At 34.8% G+C, this 19,704-nt stretch overlaps 1 protein-coding gene across 1 annotated transcript in view; it reads right to left on the bottom strand.

Moving 5' to 3' along the window:
• LOC105226668 (protein patched) overlaps positions 1–19,400 on the bottom strand; it is a 30,009-nt gene extending 10,609 nt beyond the window's left edge. The window contains exon 1 of the mRNA XM_011205664.4: positions 17,873–19,400. Within this exon, the coding sequence (XP_011203966.2) occupies positions 17,873–18,010 (138 nt within the window). The 5' untranslated portion in view covers positions 18,011–19,400. The remainder of the gene's footprint in view (positions 1–17,872) is intronic.
• Positions 19,401–19,704: the final 304 nt, after the last annotated feature.

Genomic DNA, 19,704 nt, shown 5'->3' with positions numbered 1-19,704 from the left:
TTATGTGTTTTTATGGCGGTTTAATCGATGTGCGCGCGCTTGTCGGCTGTCAGTTTGAATAGCTGGACCGCACAGGCAGTCGGCAACTCGCTACGACAACAACAGTAATTACAGATACAACAAATACATATATGTATGTATGCATGTTAGAAACAACAACAACAACAACAAAAGTAATTCCAAATACAACAAAAAATTTTGTCGGATACACAACAACATTTATGTTAGGTACAACAACAACATAGATGTGAGGTACAACAACAGTAATTACAAATACAACAAAAACATGAATGTTAAACACAAAAACAACAGTAACAGCAATTTCAGATACAACAAAAAAAATTCGATCAGATGTCACAACAACATACGAGTTAGATACAACAACCATTGCATTTATGTTAGATACAACAACATTCGCTTTATATCATTTTACAACAACAAACACATTTATTTTAAATACAAAAACAAAATTCAAGCTTGTTACAGCAACAAAAAAATAATATGAGTTACAACAACAGCAACATTGATGTTAAGTACAATATTAATGTTAGAGATAACAATAACATTTATGTTAGATACAGCAACATCAATATTGGTAGCAACTCTCAAGTTAGATACAGCAACATTGATGTTAGCTACAATAACAGCAACATGTATCTAACATACAAGCAACAGCATAAGTGTCAGCTACAACAGCATTCATTTTAAATACAACGACAACAGTGTCACAAGCCAATTTACGTAACAACAACAACAATAACACGAAATATTTCTACATTTTTACAACAACAACAGCAACGTTTCACAAGCAAACTTGCATAACCACAACAACAATAACATAATATATTTCTACAACAACAACAAAAACAACAATAACACAAACGTTTATTTCCACAGCTTTTGACGTATCAATGAAGACAACTAGCAGCGCTTCTAAGCTCCGCCGCCTAGCGCCTTCTAATAATTTACTTATGTATGTACAAATGTATGTATGTATGTGCTGCATAATTATAAGCGTGTAGCTGAGCTTAATGCCCCACACAGCGTACGCTATAAAATGATAAACGATTATTTTCACATGGGTTCATGTACAATTGTAGTGGATACATTTCAACTCGTGGCCCAGCGCACGTTTTGGCGCTGTGGCTATACATACACATACACATTTGTGTGCGTAGGTATGTATGTGTTTATACACAAGTAATAAATATCGGCTTTGCGAACAACTCAATTAAGCGTAAATTTTGAATTCTTGTTATTTGCGATTGAGCAATAGAAATAGTAACAGCAACAACAGGAATAACAACAGACACGCTAATGAAGCAGCGGTGAAGAAAAAATATTAAAAAAGAAACAATTAAAACTAAGAAAAAACATTTAATTCGGCGGCTTAATATGTACCTTGCAGATGATTTCTGATTTTCAGCCATCAGTTTGTATGACAGCTATATGCTATGGTGGTCCGATCTGAACCACATATTAGAAGATTGTAGCGCTACCTTGAGAAAGAATTCACACCAAATTTCATGAAGATAACGTGTCAAATAAAAAAATTTTCATACAAGAACTTGATTTTGATCGGTCAGTTTGTATGGCAGCTATTAGATATAGTAGTTCGATCTTAACCATATATTTTGAGGTTGTAGCGCTACCTTGGAAAACAAGTTGGACGAAATTTCGTGAAGATAATTTGTCAAATAGAAAAGTTCTCCATACAATGACTTGATTTTTATCGATCAATTTGTATGGCAGCCATGCGTTATATTGGTCGGATATGAGCGGTTCCGACAAATTAACAGCTTCATGACCATAAAAGAACATGTGCAAAAATTCAGAACGATATCTCAAAAACTAAGCGACTAGTTGGCATATAAACATATGTATGTACGTATGTATTTTACAGGGTCTACGATGTTTCTTTCTGGGTATTACAAACTTTGTGGCAAACTTAATAGTATATCCTGTTTAGGGTATAAACAAACTCACAAACCAAAGCGTTCAAATTTTATTTTATAGCTTACCGGCATTTTTGTATGTCCGTTTGAGGCGGCGTTTGCTACTGCCCAGCGCTAACGTTCGTGCATGTTTTATTGAATGAATATATATTTTTTTTTTATAAGTCTCTAATGTATGAATTTTTGTGGTAATTTGGGAAGGCTGTTGCCTGTTGTCTGTTGCTACAGGCTATTTGCGCACGTATGCCTGCATTTATCGTTATTGTGCTAACTTAATGAAGGTGGGGCGCCTGCATACATACCAATACATTTATATATATGTATGTACGTACATGTGTATAAATAGACTGGTTGGAGAACACCGAGAGCGTTGATTAAAAACTTTTTTTATGAAAATGTGAGTTTGTATGCATGTTTGTGCGGTCAACTCTTCAATATGCAAGTCGCGCAAAATATTTTATGTATGTATCTTTAAAAATCGGCGTGTGTTGTTTCGCCATTAATTGACGTCAAAAGTCAGAAAGTTTGCAAATTGAAATAAGAGAAAGGATTAAATAAAGAACATGGCTTTAATATGACAATAATTTTCATATTTATCGATAACACAATATAAAATTTATCGATAAAAACCAAAAGGTTATCGATGACACAATCGAAAAATCCAAAAACAACAATAATTTGGTAAAATTTATAATAACTTAACATAAAATTCATCGATAATAAAATCGATAAACGTGAAGAAAAATTTATTTTGAAGACAACTTAGAAGCAATAAAAGTAAGCCGATAATTATAATGTAAGACAAAATTTTACATCCGGTCTGATTGATTTTTGGTTGAAACAAAAACGCCAAATTCGATCAACAAAGCATTCTTGAATTTAAATGAAATCAATCCCAAATAAGGTTTCATTTTATTTTAATGACTTCACAACAAATTTGGTATCTTTCATCAAAGTTGATACGCTATTAAATCAGTGCTACCTAATCAGATATTAATTAGTGTCTAATAAGGAATAGAGCCAACAATTTTGGTTAGCTAGAGATTATGGACATAACCAAACTGAAATATTCTGAAGAAAAGCTAGAGCTTATAGACATTGGCATATTTCGAAGAAAATTAGAATTTTGGATATTTGCTCAGAATTTAATATTTGCTAATTGTATTGGAGACAAGCAGAGCCAAATGAGCCCATTAGCCTATTTTTATTGCTCCTAAGTTGTATGCGGTATTAGTTGTCTACAATACTTATTGAAATGAGTTATCGTTATAAACTTTTGTACTGAGTTCAATTATACAACTATTTGATGTTGTGATGTATCTCAAATGCGCAATACAAAATAAATTTTCGATTTTTTTTATCGATAAATTTTATGTTATGTTTTTATAAATATCATCGAAAATATTTTTATCGATTTATTACCGATAAATTGTTGCTCTGATATCGATAAATTTTATGTTATGTTATCGATAACTATGCAAATTATCGTTTTTTATGCTGCCGATAACTTTTATATTGTGTTAGCGATAACCATGCAAATTATCCTTTTGTTATTTTAGCGATAGCTTTTGTTATCTATAACTATGAGTTCACTTATGTATCTTGTTGTTGTTGTGACGTATCGTACTATTTTAGAAATATTCAAAATAATTTTTTTTTCACATTTATCCATTGTGTCATCGATAAATTTTATGTTATGTTTTTATAAAAATAAACAAAAAAATATTTTTTTTTCGATTCTGTTATCGATAACTTTTTTGTTATGTTATCGATAAAGTTTATATGTATTATCGAGAAAATATTTTTTGTTTTATTGATTGTGTTATCGATAGCTTTTTTGTTATGTTATCAATAAATTTTATATTGTATTATCGAGAATTTTTCAAAATATTTTTTATGTTATGTCATCGATAAATTTTATATTATTTTATCGATAACTATTCAATTTTTTTATGTTATCGATAAATTTTATATCAAGCTATCAATAACTATACACACTGGCTTTTTGTTTTCTTTAATTTCTTTACTTTGCCTATCAAATGACACGCACATTTTGCTTTATTTGCCTGTTGACAGATCCATATCGAACGAAAGGCAACCAAACAAACATACAAATGTATATAGGCACGCATTTATGCACCAAATGTGGTGATTATAGTGAAATTCAGTACAAAACACACCGTGTACTTTGTGTAGGAGTACTTGATACATTTACTTTTTGTATTTTTGTGTTCTTATGTGTATGTGTGTGTGTGTGACTTGAGCATGTGTGTCGCCATGGGTCTTAATAGGCATTTCGAATGAGTTATTGTTGTTGTCATGCCAATGCAAGCAAGCAATTTAAAGCAGTCAGGCCTGCCAGACGACAACGACGACAAGCATGAGACCACCCAGCTTGACATATAAGAATTTTCAGTGTCTCAAAATATGTACATATGAACATGTATGTATGTATATATGTATGTATGATATTCGTGAAACAGCTGCTGATGATATGCTCGATTGTTGTAGCATTTGTTGTGTGCATGTAAAATATCAAAATACATGTATGTATGTGTATGTGCGCGCTCTCAAAAATCTCACAAAATGAAAGTGAGCGACAAATTGAAAGCAAAAGATCACTCGTAAGAGTACGTGTAAGAGAACCATTTACATGTTGATTAAGAGTTCATATCAAAAACTGCCAAAATGTCAGGATATGGCAAAGAAAGATATTTTCATTACGATATTTAGATCCAACTAATCAATTTGGATGAGAACTGGTAATAAATATTTATATTAAAATATATTTTTTGTCAGTCCGGTTCAAATTTGATCACATGGTATATACATTCCTTATCATATCTCGACAAGTAATTTAAGTAAATACCCACTGTTATATGTATGTATGTACACATATCCGTGCTGATCACCAACTAAGCTTGCGCCTTTTATAGTTTGTGGTAGCGGCGGTCCATATAAAAGCTAATTTTTTTTTATAAAAGCTGAATTTTTCGCTCACACGCAGCGAAACGCGGTTATACTCGTAAATAAGCGGATTTCCTGCAAAGGCGCGCTTGATCTTCTTTTGCGTTTTTTCATCTTTACAACAGTATTATAGCTGCGGCGTGCAGGTATTATATGAATTTATTGCTCAGGACGCTATACGGCAGCAACGAACGGCCGGGTGTTTTCTAAGAAGCTCAAATTCGTACGGACGATCGTCGATCGGTCTTGTGGTCAATAAAAATTCATACACAATGTACTGTGTGTGTATTTTTAAAGGTAAATTTGATGAGTTGCTGCTGCCTAGGGTAGATTACGACAACACGGTTATTGCTAGGTGAGTTTAAATTAGTGTCGCAAGGGTATTCTAGGAAGTTGCTTGCTGGATTTCCAGAAGGATTAAGCGATTTGAGCGTCCTCAAAACGGATTTGGCAGCAATTTTGAATGCTTTTATAATGTATTCTCTGCAATGTGGAATATCTAGTGCATAGTTAAGAACTGTACAGCACTAAGTTCTCGAAACCCTGCTCTCAAGCAGCCATAATCTCAGTATGGTCAAGTGGTTCAAAGCTTAGAACTGAACTTAAGAGCTTACAACTATTAAATGTCGAGAATATTTTAGCTTAGAGGGTGGAAAATCGCCCAGGAAATTATATCAAGTCTTCGAAAAAAGGGACGCAACTAGTTCCTCAGTTATTGAAATATTTCTAGGAAATTTCGCAAACGTTCTTTGCCTCTCAATAAGTTGCTTATTTGTCGAAACTGGCGATACCGGACCACTACAGGATATAGCTGTCATACAAACTAACCAATCGGCAGCTAACGCTTGTGTAGAGAATTTTTCCATTCGATGAGGTATCTTCCGAAAGTCGGCATACATTGTTGTCTAAGGTAGCTCTACAATCTACGAACATAGTGTTCACATCGGACCACTATAGAATATAGCTGGCATACTCTAAGTTCTTGTATGGAGCTTCACTACAGCGCTGCACTCTACGAATATAGTGTTCATGTCGGACCTTTAAAACATATAGCTGTCATACAAACTAACCGATCGGCATCCAGCACTATAGATTATTGCCTAAAGCAGTGTTACATTAACAAATTGTTCATATCGAACTAATATAACAACTGTACAAACTCTGATCAAAATCAATATACAAATCTTTTTATACCCTTTTATGCTATAGGAAATGCAACTTTGGGGGTATTATAACTAGGTGCTGCTAGAAGTTAATGTTATTTCTTGTTCTTTTTTTCAATAAAAAAATCTGTAATTCTCAACCGAGTTACAAAATCTTTTCCCTACAACAAGCTCTTCTGTAATTCACGGTGTACCCACCCTAATGCATTCAAAACTGCGCAACGGCAAACAAAATATTATTAGCAGTGTTGCCACTAAGCACAGTACGTACGTTGTCATACTGCACGCGCAAAACGGGTACAAAAACAAACAGACAACAACAGCGAGGCGCACTTTTCGTACAAAAAAGTTAAAGAAATTACAACATTACAAATATTTCCTCTAACATGCTAGAATATTCTGCTGACTTCTCAGTTACAAACATTCTTTGCTTGCTTTCGTTCACCTTCTCCTAAAACGCGCCCACATAAAGCTATTAAGATACGACATCTTTGCCGTGCGGTCGCGGCCGCAGCTGCTGCAATCTACAAACATGCTTTTTTCTGCTGGCTTTTAACGTCATCGACAACAAGAACAACAACAAAAATATAGACACAAAGCCGTAGCGTTTGCCTTGCTAGCTGCTTTATACGAATTTTCTTATTTTTCGTGTTTTTTTTTTTTCATATGGCAACGTCACAACATGACTCCCTTGACTCCCTTTTCTGCTGACTTTGCCAGATTGTGCTCGTAGTTGCATTGTATGTATGCATGTGTATGTGTGTATGTAAGTGGTATACGTTTGCCGCTTGGCGGTCGCCGTCAACATCAATTCTCCTGTTGCTTTTTAACAGTTTAATGTCTTTATTATTGCGCTGTGCGGTTGTTCACGCCTTTATTGCCCCCAACGTTTGCGCTGTGGTTGTTGTTATTATTGTTATTAATGCCTGCCTTGCCGTTGCTTTCGTATCGTTGGTGCCGTTGTCGTTGCTATTACAGTTGTTGTTGCCATTGCTCGCGCTGCTGTCGATCCGATCGACATTGGTGCCCCGGAACGCGGCATTTACTATTACCGTTGTTGTACTTATTGTTGTTGTAATTTTTCTTATTGCTTTTGGGTTGTGCCCTGATATGCTGTTATTGTTGTTGTTATTTCGATTTTTACTTTTATCGTGTTGTAGGTAGATAGTGTTTGCGGCACATGCACTTGGCTGCGCTCACCGAAGAAGGTAAGCGAAGCAGCACACAATGCCGTTTAACATTTGGTGGCACGCTGAGTGTGGCATCATACCTGGCTAGCTACCTATCTACCGACCAGCCTACCTACCTACTCTGACTGCCACACACCGTCGTGTCTAACTACTTTCGTACTTTCTTATAATACTTTATACATTTGTATGTGTTTGTGTACGAAGTAAGAGTCGCGCGCATGTGGAGCTTACTTCTCAGCGCGGTCGGCCTAGGCGTCGAAACGGCAGTTTTTTAAGAAACCATGATTGTTGTTTTGAATATCTTGTTCCGGCATTTTAGTCTTTGCGTTGATATACCTTTTACGTTAACATTAGAGAGGTGGAATTATGCGGAAAAGATGCTCCTTACAATTCAAGAACAGATCTACCACTGCAACGAAAGGACTGATTATAACAACCAAAGGACTCATCATAAGATTCAATAGATACAGAGTTGATCTCAAAAGCGTAAGTACTCTCGAAGTCGTAAAGACTCTAGTAAGTCGTATAAAAGTCGGAGTGGATTTCCGCCACAAAATCAAATTTTGAAATATTTTTTACGAATTTGCGATTTAGACATCAATAACAGATCTCCGTCTGAGTTTCTATCCGGTCGAATTGTTCATAAGATCCCTTAGTGTCACAGTTAAACGCAAAAGTGTGAGGACTCTCCACTCATTAGACAAATGCCAGAAAATTAATACATGAAATACAATTTAAGAAAGTATACCAAGAAGATGTTTCCAAGAGTTATTATACAGATATCCGACTGAGTTAGATTTAATAGTTCCAAAGACTTAATTACTGTCCCGAAATAAACTGAACTTAAGATTCAATAGTTCCAAGACTGAGTTACTGTCCCGAAAAAACTAATCTTAAGATTCAATAGTTCCAAAGACTGAGTTACCGACCCGAAAACAATGATCTTAAGATTCAATAGTTCCAAGACTGTGTTACTGTCCCGAAAAAACTAATCTTAAGATTCAATAGTTTCAAATCCGACCCCAAAGATTTGAGTACTCTTCAACTGTTGGATAAAAGACGGAGGTCGAACTCTCGACCAGAAAATTAATATATCGTAAATGGTGTGTACATTCTCTACCAAGACTTGGAAATATGCTAGGAAGACAGTCGTAGAGATCAATGACAGATCTCCAACTAAGTTACTTTCCTCAAGACATTATTGAAGTTTGTGGCATATATATGTAGATCTACAGAGGTCCACAGTTTAAAATCATCTTTGTTTATGAGAGCGAAGATGGGAAGTAGCGAGTTTTCCTAACGATTGACAAGTAATCGAAACACCAGCTAGTCCCTTGAAAATAGCGAGTTCTACTAACGATTGGCAAGTAGTCAAAAAAGTTATTTATCGATTCAGCGAAAATTTCGGCAAATCTTCTTCTGACCGCGAAACTTTTGTCACTCGTATATGGTATAAGGATTTGTGTCGCCTTTAAAGTTTTGTCTTGTTATTGTTTTTCCAGTGACTGTGCGCTCCACTCGCCTGCTCGTAGCTCCCCGCATGCAATATGCATACAAACATATGTACATGTGTATGTGTGTGTGTCTGTATTTGGGAGCTCGCTTGATCTTTCGCTCGTTCACTATTCGTTAGTTCGACAATGTGTTTTGTTTTTCTCGTTTTGTGCTTTGTGCCGTAACTGTGCGAGCATTTTTGTTTTTGTGTGGCACAAATTGTGTGTGTTCGCCTTTTACCGGCACGCTATGGCACAGCACAGACGGTGGCCGCCGCACAGGCACAGGCGGCACAACAGACAACCGCACAAATAAGTGACTGCCGCTGGGGCGAACGATCGTCGTCGGCCGTCCGTCCGTCCATCTAAATGTCTATATTTCCATCTTTCACTTTAGGCTTGCTGTAATTTGTGTGCGTTTGTGTTGTTGTTATTGTTGTGTGGTTGTTGCTGCTGCGCTGTTGGCATTTCGTAATGCCTTTCGTGGCGGCAAGGCACAGTTGTCGATTCTGGGCATTGGTACGAGTATGTGTGTGGCCAAGTTAATATCTTCATAATTCCTACGGCCGTTCGTTAGTTGTTCGCTGCTGTGTTCTGTTTTTGAATTTCATTTTTTTTTTGTTTTTAGTTTTGTTTTTGCTTTGCGTTCTCATGTGCTTGTGTTTTTGTTCTTGGTAGTAAGTTGACGTTGCCCCCTCTGGCTGCTCAAGGTAGTCATTTGTTGCGCCGTTTTGATTTTTCGGAAACTGGAAATACGCTCTTTCGCCTGCTGTCATTGTTATTAAAGTGGTCGTTGTTGTTGTTGCTGTTGTTATTTGCAATGTTGTTGCCTGTATTTTGACTGAAAATTGACTTGTCCCCTGAATTGACGGACGCTAACACACGCAAGCAACCACAAAAGGTATGTTGAAAAAAACCTGTGAACCTGAAACGCAAGTCAAAATTCACACAAAATGCAAGAAAAAAAAAGCAAAAACAAAAAAACTTTATACAAACAGATAAAACCGGAAATGCGAGTAGGTGGTGTGCGCGCTTATATCAACTAATGTATTTGTTATTGTAGCGGCGTTTGCCTTCTACACGCTATTGACTGCGACTTCGTCATTAGAGCGAGCGCCAAATGCATGCAAGCAATCAAAGAACAACCGTAACAACAGCAACAAGCAGTTAAGTTGCCGTGGCCAGCACTCCAGTTGACTCGCCGCGCCGCCACGCCACAAAGGTCGTTGTTGTGGCCGCCTGGCGCGCGCATTTGATGGCTCAATCGTGCGGCGATAAAAATGTCGGGATTAGTGCTACGACAAGGCGGCGCGCAAATACAGATACACACACATATCGGAGCTATTGAGCCAACTAGCACACATACTACTATACATATACATATGTGTATATGTGTGCGTCTGCAGTTTTGTTGCAAATGCGGCTTAAATCGCTGTTAGTCTAACAGATGTTGATGAGTCAAATCAAGCGCCTTATAATGGCCACACGCAAACATATATAACATTCTCATAGTTAAAGCCGCTTTCACAGACTCCTACGTTGCATGCGTGTTGTGCGCATGTTTGTGTCCATATTTCTTGCTTCATTATGTTTGCTTTAATGACTGTAATCGTTGTTGTATTTATTTGAAGAAACTAACAATTTATGTTAGACCATAAATTATCGTCTACGAATTCTTTTCGTTAAATAGTTTTCAGCAGAAAATTGTGAAGACTTTGGAAGGCTGAACTCTGAGAAGACTGAAATGCCGTGCAATTCCGTGAAATTCGCTTACACGAAGCATTTACCGCGTTTCTACTTAATAATCTCAATAAAAATATAATAATATGGCGCTTAAAGTTCACTTTGCCTCGTATATTTGTGATTGGTAGCACTGGAGATATACGGCTGCAACGACATATATTGACAAAATACGAAAAGACTTTATCGACTACCCAATATTAGAGGTTCTTCGGAACCCTTGTTGTTGTTGTGCCGGCATGAAATATTTCTAGCATAATTTTGAAGATATTCTTTGGACTAATTCAAATTGTCAGGCGGTTGGATATTATTTTTCTTCTAATGCATACCGAGGCTTGTTAGTGCCCACCCACCCCTTTGAATTTAATAATATATTTATGGATGAAATTATGCTATTCAGGCAACGGAACTTATGTCTAAACGATGTCAGAGATACATAAAAATGTCCATTCCATGTCGAAGCTTGGTAGTGCCTCAGTATAACCTCTTTTCAACAAAAATTTCGGTGATACTAGATTACTACGGACGGAATTTGAATCACAGATTCAGCATGCTGAGTAGTGAGAGAACGACACTGTCAGCAGGCAACAGGAATGCGCCACGCCAAACTACATACTACTAAAAGCGTACAACCTTGCAAGGTTTAAAGAAATGATTAACCTCCCCCGAGACAAATTTCGCCTCCTTGACGTGCTCTATACTGAGCATTGCCGGTTTTGCAACAAGTAACAGGAAATGCCAGAACACCTGATTTTAGATTTTCTAGCAATTTGTAGAAGCAGGCTCGGGGCCCTAGGTTCTATATACGGGACGGACAGGGATCAAATCACCTCAGTCGCGTACAGCAAACTCCTGGAATTTTTCAGAATGTTGGATCTTTGTGACCATATGTGATTTAGCAGAGGGCACAATAGGCTATAGGTCGCAGTGAACAGCCTCAATTATCTATCTATCACTCATATACGCAATTTGTAGTTTGGCTGCCTCTGCAGTATATTTGAGGTTAGACTACATTGCAAACAGCGGGTTTTTGGTGAGTGTAAAGTTCCTTTTCGTTGAAAAGAATTGTCTGCAATAGTTATATTCTATATTTATTTGGACCTATAACTTTAAGAAATCATATACTGGCAAGTAATTTCAGGACCACGGATCATTTTAGGCCCCAACAAGGCTATACTCGTATTAAGTAAGGTATATTAAGTTTGTCACGATATTTGTAACACATCCAAACGGAAGGGAACGTAAAAAGTATAGATTTAACTGATCAGCGTTACGAGCTGTGTGAACTTTAGAAATTTGGCAAAGGTTTTTTCTTTGGATTGGACCACTATAATAATGAAGTCTTTGTATGGAGAACTTTCTTATTTGACAATATATCTTAGCGAAATTTGGTATGGTCTCTTATCTTAAGCAAGGCTATAATCTCCTAACATATCGTTCAAATCGGACCGCTACAACATATAGCTACCTTACAAACTGCTCGTGATAAATAAAGTGCTTGTATGAAAAACTTTTTTATTTGACAAGATATCATAACGAAATTTGGTATGGAGAATTGTTCAAGACAAAGCTATAATTTTCTAACAAATTTTTCACATCAGAGCATATGGCTGCCATACAAACTGTTCGATCAAAATCCAGTTCTTGTAGGGAAAACTTTTTTATTTGACAAGATATCATAACGAAATTTGGTACAGATTATTGTGTACAACAAAGCTATAATCTCCGAACGTATTGTTCGGATCGGACAACTATAACATATAGCTGCCATACAAACTGATCGATGAAATTCGAGACAAAAATCCATTATACCCTTTTATACATTAAAAAATGCTCGATCTTCGGAGAGCCGAAGTTAACTACTTTGTTTGTTTTCAAATCTAATAACTCCATCCTTCATGAAACTTGATTCATAGCTGCACATAGGCATAATCTCTTTTTTTAGAAATTTTAATTTTCCAAGGATGTATTAAGCAACAACTTGTTGCCACACAAGACAGGTAGCTTTTAGTTATTTATATTAAATATGTTTACGTACATATACACATATGTATGATTGCGTATCTCCATCAAATTTTTGTTTATACATTCGCAATAGGCACCCACCATGCGGACATACAGACGGACATATACAGCTTTCAATTTATATGAGGAAAATATGGAAAAAAATTATATATGTAACTACACATAAGTATACATATATATACTCATAAGTGTATAAATACATACACAAATACATACATATGTATATGTAAGTATACTCCAACAAATAATTGCCACATTTCTGCCTTTGCGCGTGTGCAGTTGTGCAACTTTAGCGGACGGTAGCTGTCTAACCCGCTGACAGCTGAGTTAGTACGTCATTTATCAAACAGATTGCGTTGTTTTCTCTACAGGATGCTGCTATACACATTTGTATGTTATACATATATATGCATGATATTTATTTGATTTTGTGATAAACAAGCAGAAAACAACATGAGCAAGCATACTTATAGGCGCTTACACATATAACTAGCGAATACACGATCAGTTTTTGAGTTATTGATCTGAAATTTTGCGCACATTTTTGACTTTTCAAGAAATAACGAATTTTTAAGAATCTGTGATATTAAAGCACTATAGCTTATGCATAGCTGTCATACAAGGAAAGATGCAAATTAAGTTTTTATATAGAAAACTTTTTTATTTGAGAAGATATCTTCACGGAATTTGGAACAAATTATTACCTGAAATAGTGCTACAATTTTTGAAGAAATTGGTCAAATCGAATAACTGTAGCTTATAGCTGTCATACAAAGTGAACGATAAAAATTAAATTTTGTATGGAAAACTCTGTTGTTTAAGAAGATATCTTCAACAAATTTGGCAAGCATTACTGATTAAGTTAACTCCATAATATCTGTATATTATTTTATAAATCGGAAGATTAAAACATATAGCTGCCATACAAAGCGAACCACGAAAATTAAGTTCTTGTATGGAAAACTTTTTTATTTGATCAGTTATCTTCATGAAATTTAGTATAAATTATTATCCAAGTTAACGCTACAATCTCCAAAAATTTTCTTCAGATTGTATCACTATAACATATAGCTGCCATACAAAATGATCGACAAAAATCAAGCCAAAAACCAAAAATTTCGCATACTCAGCCATTAACGTGCTTACTTACGTTTACGTACGAGTATATTGTTATTATTTTATTTTGGCACATTGTTTTTGTAAGCAATTTTTTCTACGTTCAATTGACAAGAGCATGGGGCCACAAGCAGTGATTGCAGTCAGTCTGTTGTTGTCCGTCACTCATGGTGGCTCCATTCAGTTTATCTTCAATGAGCTTTCAGACATAATTACATACACAAACATAGTGCACAGACATAAGCGTGTGTGTGTGTGCTGATGCGCTCGTGTGGCGTGCTTTGCATGCGAGCGTATAATTTCCCTCCCAAAAAGCAACTGCAACAACAGCGCAAACAATCGGCGCATATATCGATGTATGGTGTGGGCCACAAGCATGCTAACAGCTAAATTCGTTGTTATTGCAGTTGGGTTGATCATCGTCTGACGACGACAATGACGCTGACGATCAGTTGGAGTGGCAGCAAACGTAAAATTTAAGTGCATTTGTTGTTTTTGTTGCTGGTGAGTCGTTTAACTCGCACGAATAATGTTGCCCAAAATACATGCAAACTTTATGTAGTTGTTGTTGGGATTGTTATTTTAGTTTTTGTTGTTGCCGTAACATATGCAAACAGCTGTATGAACATATTTATTTGTATAGTACACGAGCGCCGACTGAACGACGTTAAGGCACACACACACACACTTGCACGCAAATAAATTTAGAGTATCCGTAAAGGCGGCAAAAACCGCAACGACCGACTGACAATCCATGCTGCAAGCCACCGCCGGCTTACACAGCCTACGGAAGCAATGCCCCAGCGAGCAGCTAGTCAGTCAGTGAGTGAGTGAGTGAGTGTGCAGCTAGCGGGCAGCAGCCAACGCTGGCGACACGACGCTGGCCACCCATGTTGTGCCAGGCGCATGGGGCTGCCACACAGTTGCTTAAAAACGAACATGCAAATGTAAAAAAATTTTCTTTATGTCTGTGAGTGTATGTGTGTGTGGCTGTAGACGGCTAAAGATTTGTTTGGTTGCCAATACTGACTAACTGGATAGCTGACTGACTGACTGAGTGAGAGACTGCAAAAGCAAAAGCCAGCAGCCAACTGGCAGCAAATGACGACAAGCAAACGTAAACAGAAACAGAAATGTAGCCAGCAGAAAAAATGGAAGGAAAAAAAAACAAATAAATGCAAAAAATATTTAAAAAACGCGACAAAGTCTGTTGTAGTGAGTAAGTGAAGAAATGTACGTAAGTAATATGTGAGCGTATGTCCGATTACTGTGTGAAGCAAAAGTGCGTGATAGAAAATTGTATAAGATTGTTACGAGTTTAACCAATATAATAATAAAAATATAACATTTTTAAGATTTTACTATCTCGCTAGCCTGACATTGATGTAATTTCTCAGTAACAAATAATTTTTATAAAATTAAATTTTTTAATGATATGTATAAAAATAATAAGAAAATAAATAGAAAATAATAAAAAAGTAAAAAAAAATGGAAAATTAAAAAAAAAATAATAAATTAAAAAATAAATATTTTTTTTATTATTGATAATATTTTAATTTATTATTAATATTTTTTAAATAAAAAAATATTAATAATAAATTAAAATTTTTTATTAAATAATTAAAAATTAAAAAATAATAAATTAAAAAAAAAATATTAAGAAATATTTTTTAATTTATTATTATTTTTTTATTTTTTTAACTATTTTATTATTATTTTTAATATTTATTAAAAAAGTAATAATATCAAACAAAGATATGAATATTTTTTTTTTTTGTTAATATTTTAGTACAATTTTTTACTTAATTTGTGATTATTATTAGATTTTTTTAGTTTCTTATTAATGAAAGACATCAATTGAAGCTACAGATTTGTTTTATGTTAAACATTTAAAAAGCAAGTTTAGTAACGGCAATATTTCAGCAAAGCACACTTTAGGCAATTTAAAATATTTTTCAAACTATGAAAATTTTAATTAAAAATTATTATTATATTTTGATATTAAAACATTAAATTATTCAAAAAAAAAATATTAAAAAAGTAATAATAAATTAAAAAGTAAATATTAATTTTATTTTTCAATAATATTTTAGTACATAAATAATTTTTAGATTTTTTGTTTTCTTTATTATTTTTTTAAATTTATTATTAACAAAAATTATTTATTTTAAAATTTTTTTAATTCAAAATTGTTTTTTGGTAAAAAAAAACAATTGTTGTTAATAAAAAAATAAATTAATGTTAAAAAAAAAATGTTTTTAAGTAAAAAAAAACAATTCTTGTTAATAAAAAAATAATTCAATGTTTTCACGTTTTATTATTAAATTATTTAGGCTGCAACTCTCATTAATTAAAAACTTGAAATTCAAATATTATGTATATATGTACATATAAAGACTTCAGTTATGACAAACATTTCTTTTTAAACTTTCATTTTTTTAGATTTTTTTTTTTCTAAAATTTTTTTTTATTGCAATTTCATTTACTAATTTTTATATTTTAATTTATTTTTTATATTTTTTGTATGAAAACAAGTATTTATGTATAATAAAATTAAGAAATACTCATTGTAAGTGTGCGCTTGACTTTTACGACACACTGTTTGACTCACTACTGGGCACATTTCAACCAGCAAAAGCAGTGGCCGCACTGCACAGGAAAGTCAGCAAAAAATACACTAAAATAATACAATAAAATATGCTGAAAGCGAAGGCAGGAAGGCAGCTTTTATTTATGCGCAATCGCACAGTTTCTTTTGTTTATGTACATATTTACAATTTTTGCCTTAACTGCCGCTTTTGTTGCAGCTGCCAACGCTTAAGGAGCGAACGATGCGCTTTGATTGAAATGTTGCACTGTTTTTTTTTTTAATTTCACTTTTTCTTTACTTCTAGCTTGTTAAAAGCAGGCTTACAGCTAGTAGCAGCAGCAAGCGCTTAACTTATGTGGACAGTGTTTAGAAGTCAGCTGATTTTAAAGTGAGGCTTTGCTGATAAAAATTGCTTACTAAATACAAATTCTTATCGGTTTTGGAAATTAAAAAATAATAAATTTAAAATAAAAATTAAAAATTTTGCTGAATTAGTAAAATGAAATAATAAGATTTTTCTTAGAAAATTCTTATCGCTTTACTTTTATATTAAAAATAAAAAATAAAAAAAAATAAAGACAAGAGAAGGCGCATGAAATTTCAAACACAGCTTCTTTGTGATTCATCTTCCGGCTGAATATTCCTTACTTATATAAAAAAAAGTTTTTTTTCAGAAAATCTTATCGGTCTACTTTTTAATTGGAAATAAATTAGTAATTAATAAACTCGCTTTTTCACTGCTAAGCTGCTGACAAGGGATTGTATTTTATGAGAAATTGTTTAACGAATGAAATGCTTCTACTGTTAGGTCCATTGAGAGAAATTGTTTATTGAGAGATCGCTATTAGTAAAAAATTAATAAAAGTAAGTTATTTTGGGTGTTTAAAATGTGTGAGTTCGGAACTCAAAGCTAACGGTATTTTTTGACTAACTGTTGATATTATAATAAAAATACAGCTTTTAGGAATGATTTAGGCTAAGTAGCTCAGAGAATCAGTTGACTAATATGTATATGTGAAGCACTTGCTTTAGTATAAAAACTATGTTAAAAATACATTTTCAGTGGTATTAAATACAAGTGTTATTGATTATCTTTAGCCGTTCACTTCACGTATGATAAGTTGATAGATAGAAAATAATTGAGAATTGCACAGCGACCTATGGTCTTTTCTCCTATATCACATATGGTCACAAAGATCCAGCACTCTGAACAATTCCAGGAGCATGCTGGATGCGAATGAGGTGATGGGATCCTTGTCCACATAAATAAAACCAATGACCTTGAGATTGTGAGATTATGATAGAGAACACATTAAGACTTATTCAAAAACTTTTATTTTTCAAGCGTAAGTCGCTGTGTGTATACTTTTTCGAAATATACTTTCAATGAATAGATGTCTTCTTCTTTCTTATAAAGAAATTTACCAAGAAGTCTCAATTCTTCAGTTCTCAACATTCAGTTGAGCAACATACAAAATTTCCGCATATTTTTTATATCGATATACATTAAATTTGAACTTGGCTGCATATTCGGCATTCTTTCCAAAACAAACGATAATCATTAAAAATGAACGATAGCAGTACTATTCACCACAATACATTTATCTAGAAAGGAAATAGATAATTTACTCACCTTATCGATTTGATCGAGTGCAACGTGCGCATCCACCCAACTGGTGCGTACATATAAATCTGAAAATAATTTCTCATCGACGACATCGCCATGTGTGTCCGGCACTCGCGGCAGCCCATCCATGGTGGGCGCAACCATTTTTAGGCGGTTTTTGTTTTTTTTTATTTATACGATTACTTCACCACAGTCGCCTGTGCGCAATGTTGATTAGCGATTTATTGAATATTTTTGTTTTTGCTTTTGCTTTTGGTTTGCAACTTCACATACACAAGTGCCACACATAAAATTTGCTGCGCATGCACCCTTATGTTGCCGCTGTGGCAGCGAATGCGCCGAGCCTTATTCTGCAGTTGACGCGCTGCTGTGCGCGTTGCGTTGCAAATGAAAACCGAAAAGGTTAGTCGGTGAAAATGTGACGTTTAATGAAGCTCGTGGGCGCAGCAGGCAAGCAGTTGACTTTAATTGTATTTATTTTTTGTTATATATGTTTGCATAAATATATATTTATTTCATTGATACACTGTGCATAGTAATTTATTCAAATTACATTTTCGTATGCATTTTGCTTTGCCTAGCTTTGTTCAGTAGCCACGCTTTACGCACGTTTTAGTAATATATTATATGTTTGGATTTTCCGCACTCGATTGACAAATTTATCGGCACATACGCGTTTGTTTTCATTCATTAATTTCTGTTTTCATGCAAATATACATATTTATATATGTATGTATGCAAGCTATACGTATAAGTATACGCGTGTAAAAACAAAAAACTCAATTACTCGCTCAACTACAAATCTTCGGCGGCGATTTGTGTGGCCATCTTCAGCAGTTGTTTTTCGCTGTCATTCATTTATTTACATATTTACTATGCTTTAATCGCGCTTTTCGCTACTTTTGTTACGTTTTTGTTTCGATTCGCATTTAATTTCGTTTCTTACACTTCTTATATACATATATAAATTTGTATTTATTTATTTATTTTTTGCCTCTTTCACATACACTTCGCTCACGTCAAGTGAATAGCGTCGTTGTCGCACACGAAAATTCCAATGAATGTCGTTTATAGTAGCTCACAGCAGTTGTGTTGTTGATCCTCGTATGTATTTCAAGGAACTCTATATTTTGTTTTCTTACTTTATACACTTTTATAACATGTACATACATACGTACACGTTAGTAAATCACTGTTGTGTTATGTACGATTCAAAAATAAAGTGCACATTGACGCAAAGACCACCAACGAATTTCTTTACTTCGACTTGCTGCTAAAGCAATTTGGTAGAAGTTGTGGAAAAAAAATTCAATATACACTTTTCACCACGCGACGTAGAATTGCCAACGTGCTGCCACAACGAGGATCGAATGAAATCTGAGCGTATTGGCTGAGTGCCCTGCACTCTAATGCCAGAAATTCTGCTGCTGCTGCTGTTTGTGCTGCTGGCAGTGGCAGATAGAGTTGTTGCTATTAATGTTGGTGTGCTGCTGCTGCTGTCTACCGCCTGTCGCTCAGCGCCAGACCTACCGATGGCAGCGCAGATAAAGCAGAAATAACTTCATTAATTCATACAAAAAGTCAGGCACTCATCTCGCACATTGTGTACAAACGCTGCTGGCGTTGCGCTCACATACACAAACACTTGCCAATGCACTCTCATTATAACAAGCAAAAGAGCGTTAACACTCCCGCTCCGACGGTTTGTTGGCATGTATGTGTTTCCTGTCAAATGCGGCCATTTTGATTTCTGCGCTCACCGTTACTCAACTGAGCAGCATAGGCGCTCACTGCCTTGCTCATAGCAAGTGTTTTTCTTGTAGGTGTGTGTGTGCATG

Source organism: Bactrocera dorsalis, chromosome 3 (genome assembly GCF_023373825.1).
Source record: "Bactrocera dorsalis isolate Fly_Bdor chromosome 3, ASM2337382v1, whole genome shotgun sequence".
NCBI classification, from domain to species: Eukaryota; Metazoa; Arthropoda; class Insecta; order Diptera; family Tephritidae; genus Bactrocera; species Bactrocera dorsalis.
Note: the sequence above shows the minus strand (reverse complement) of the source record. Positions and strands in the feature narration are given on the sequence as shown.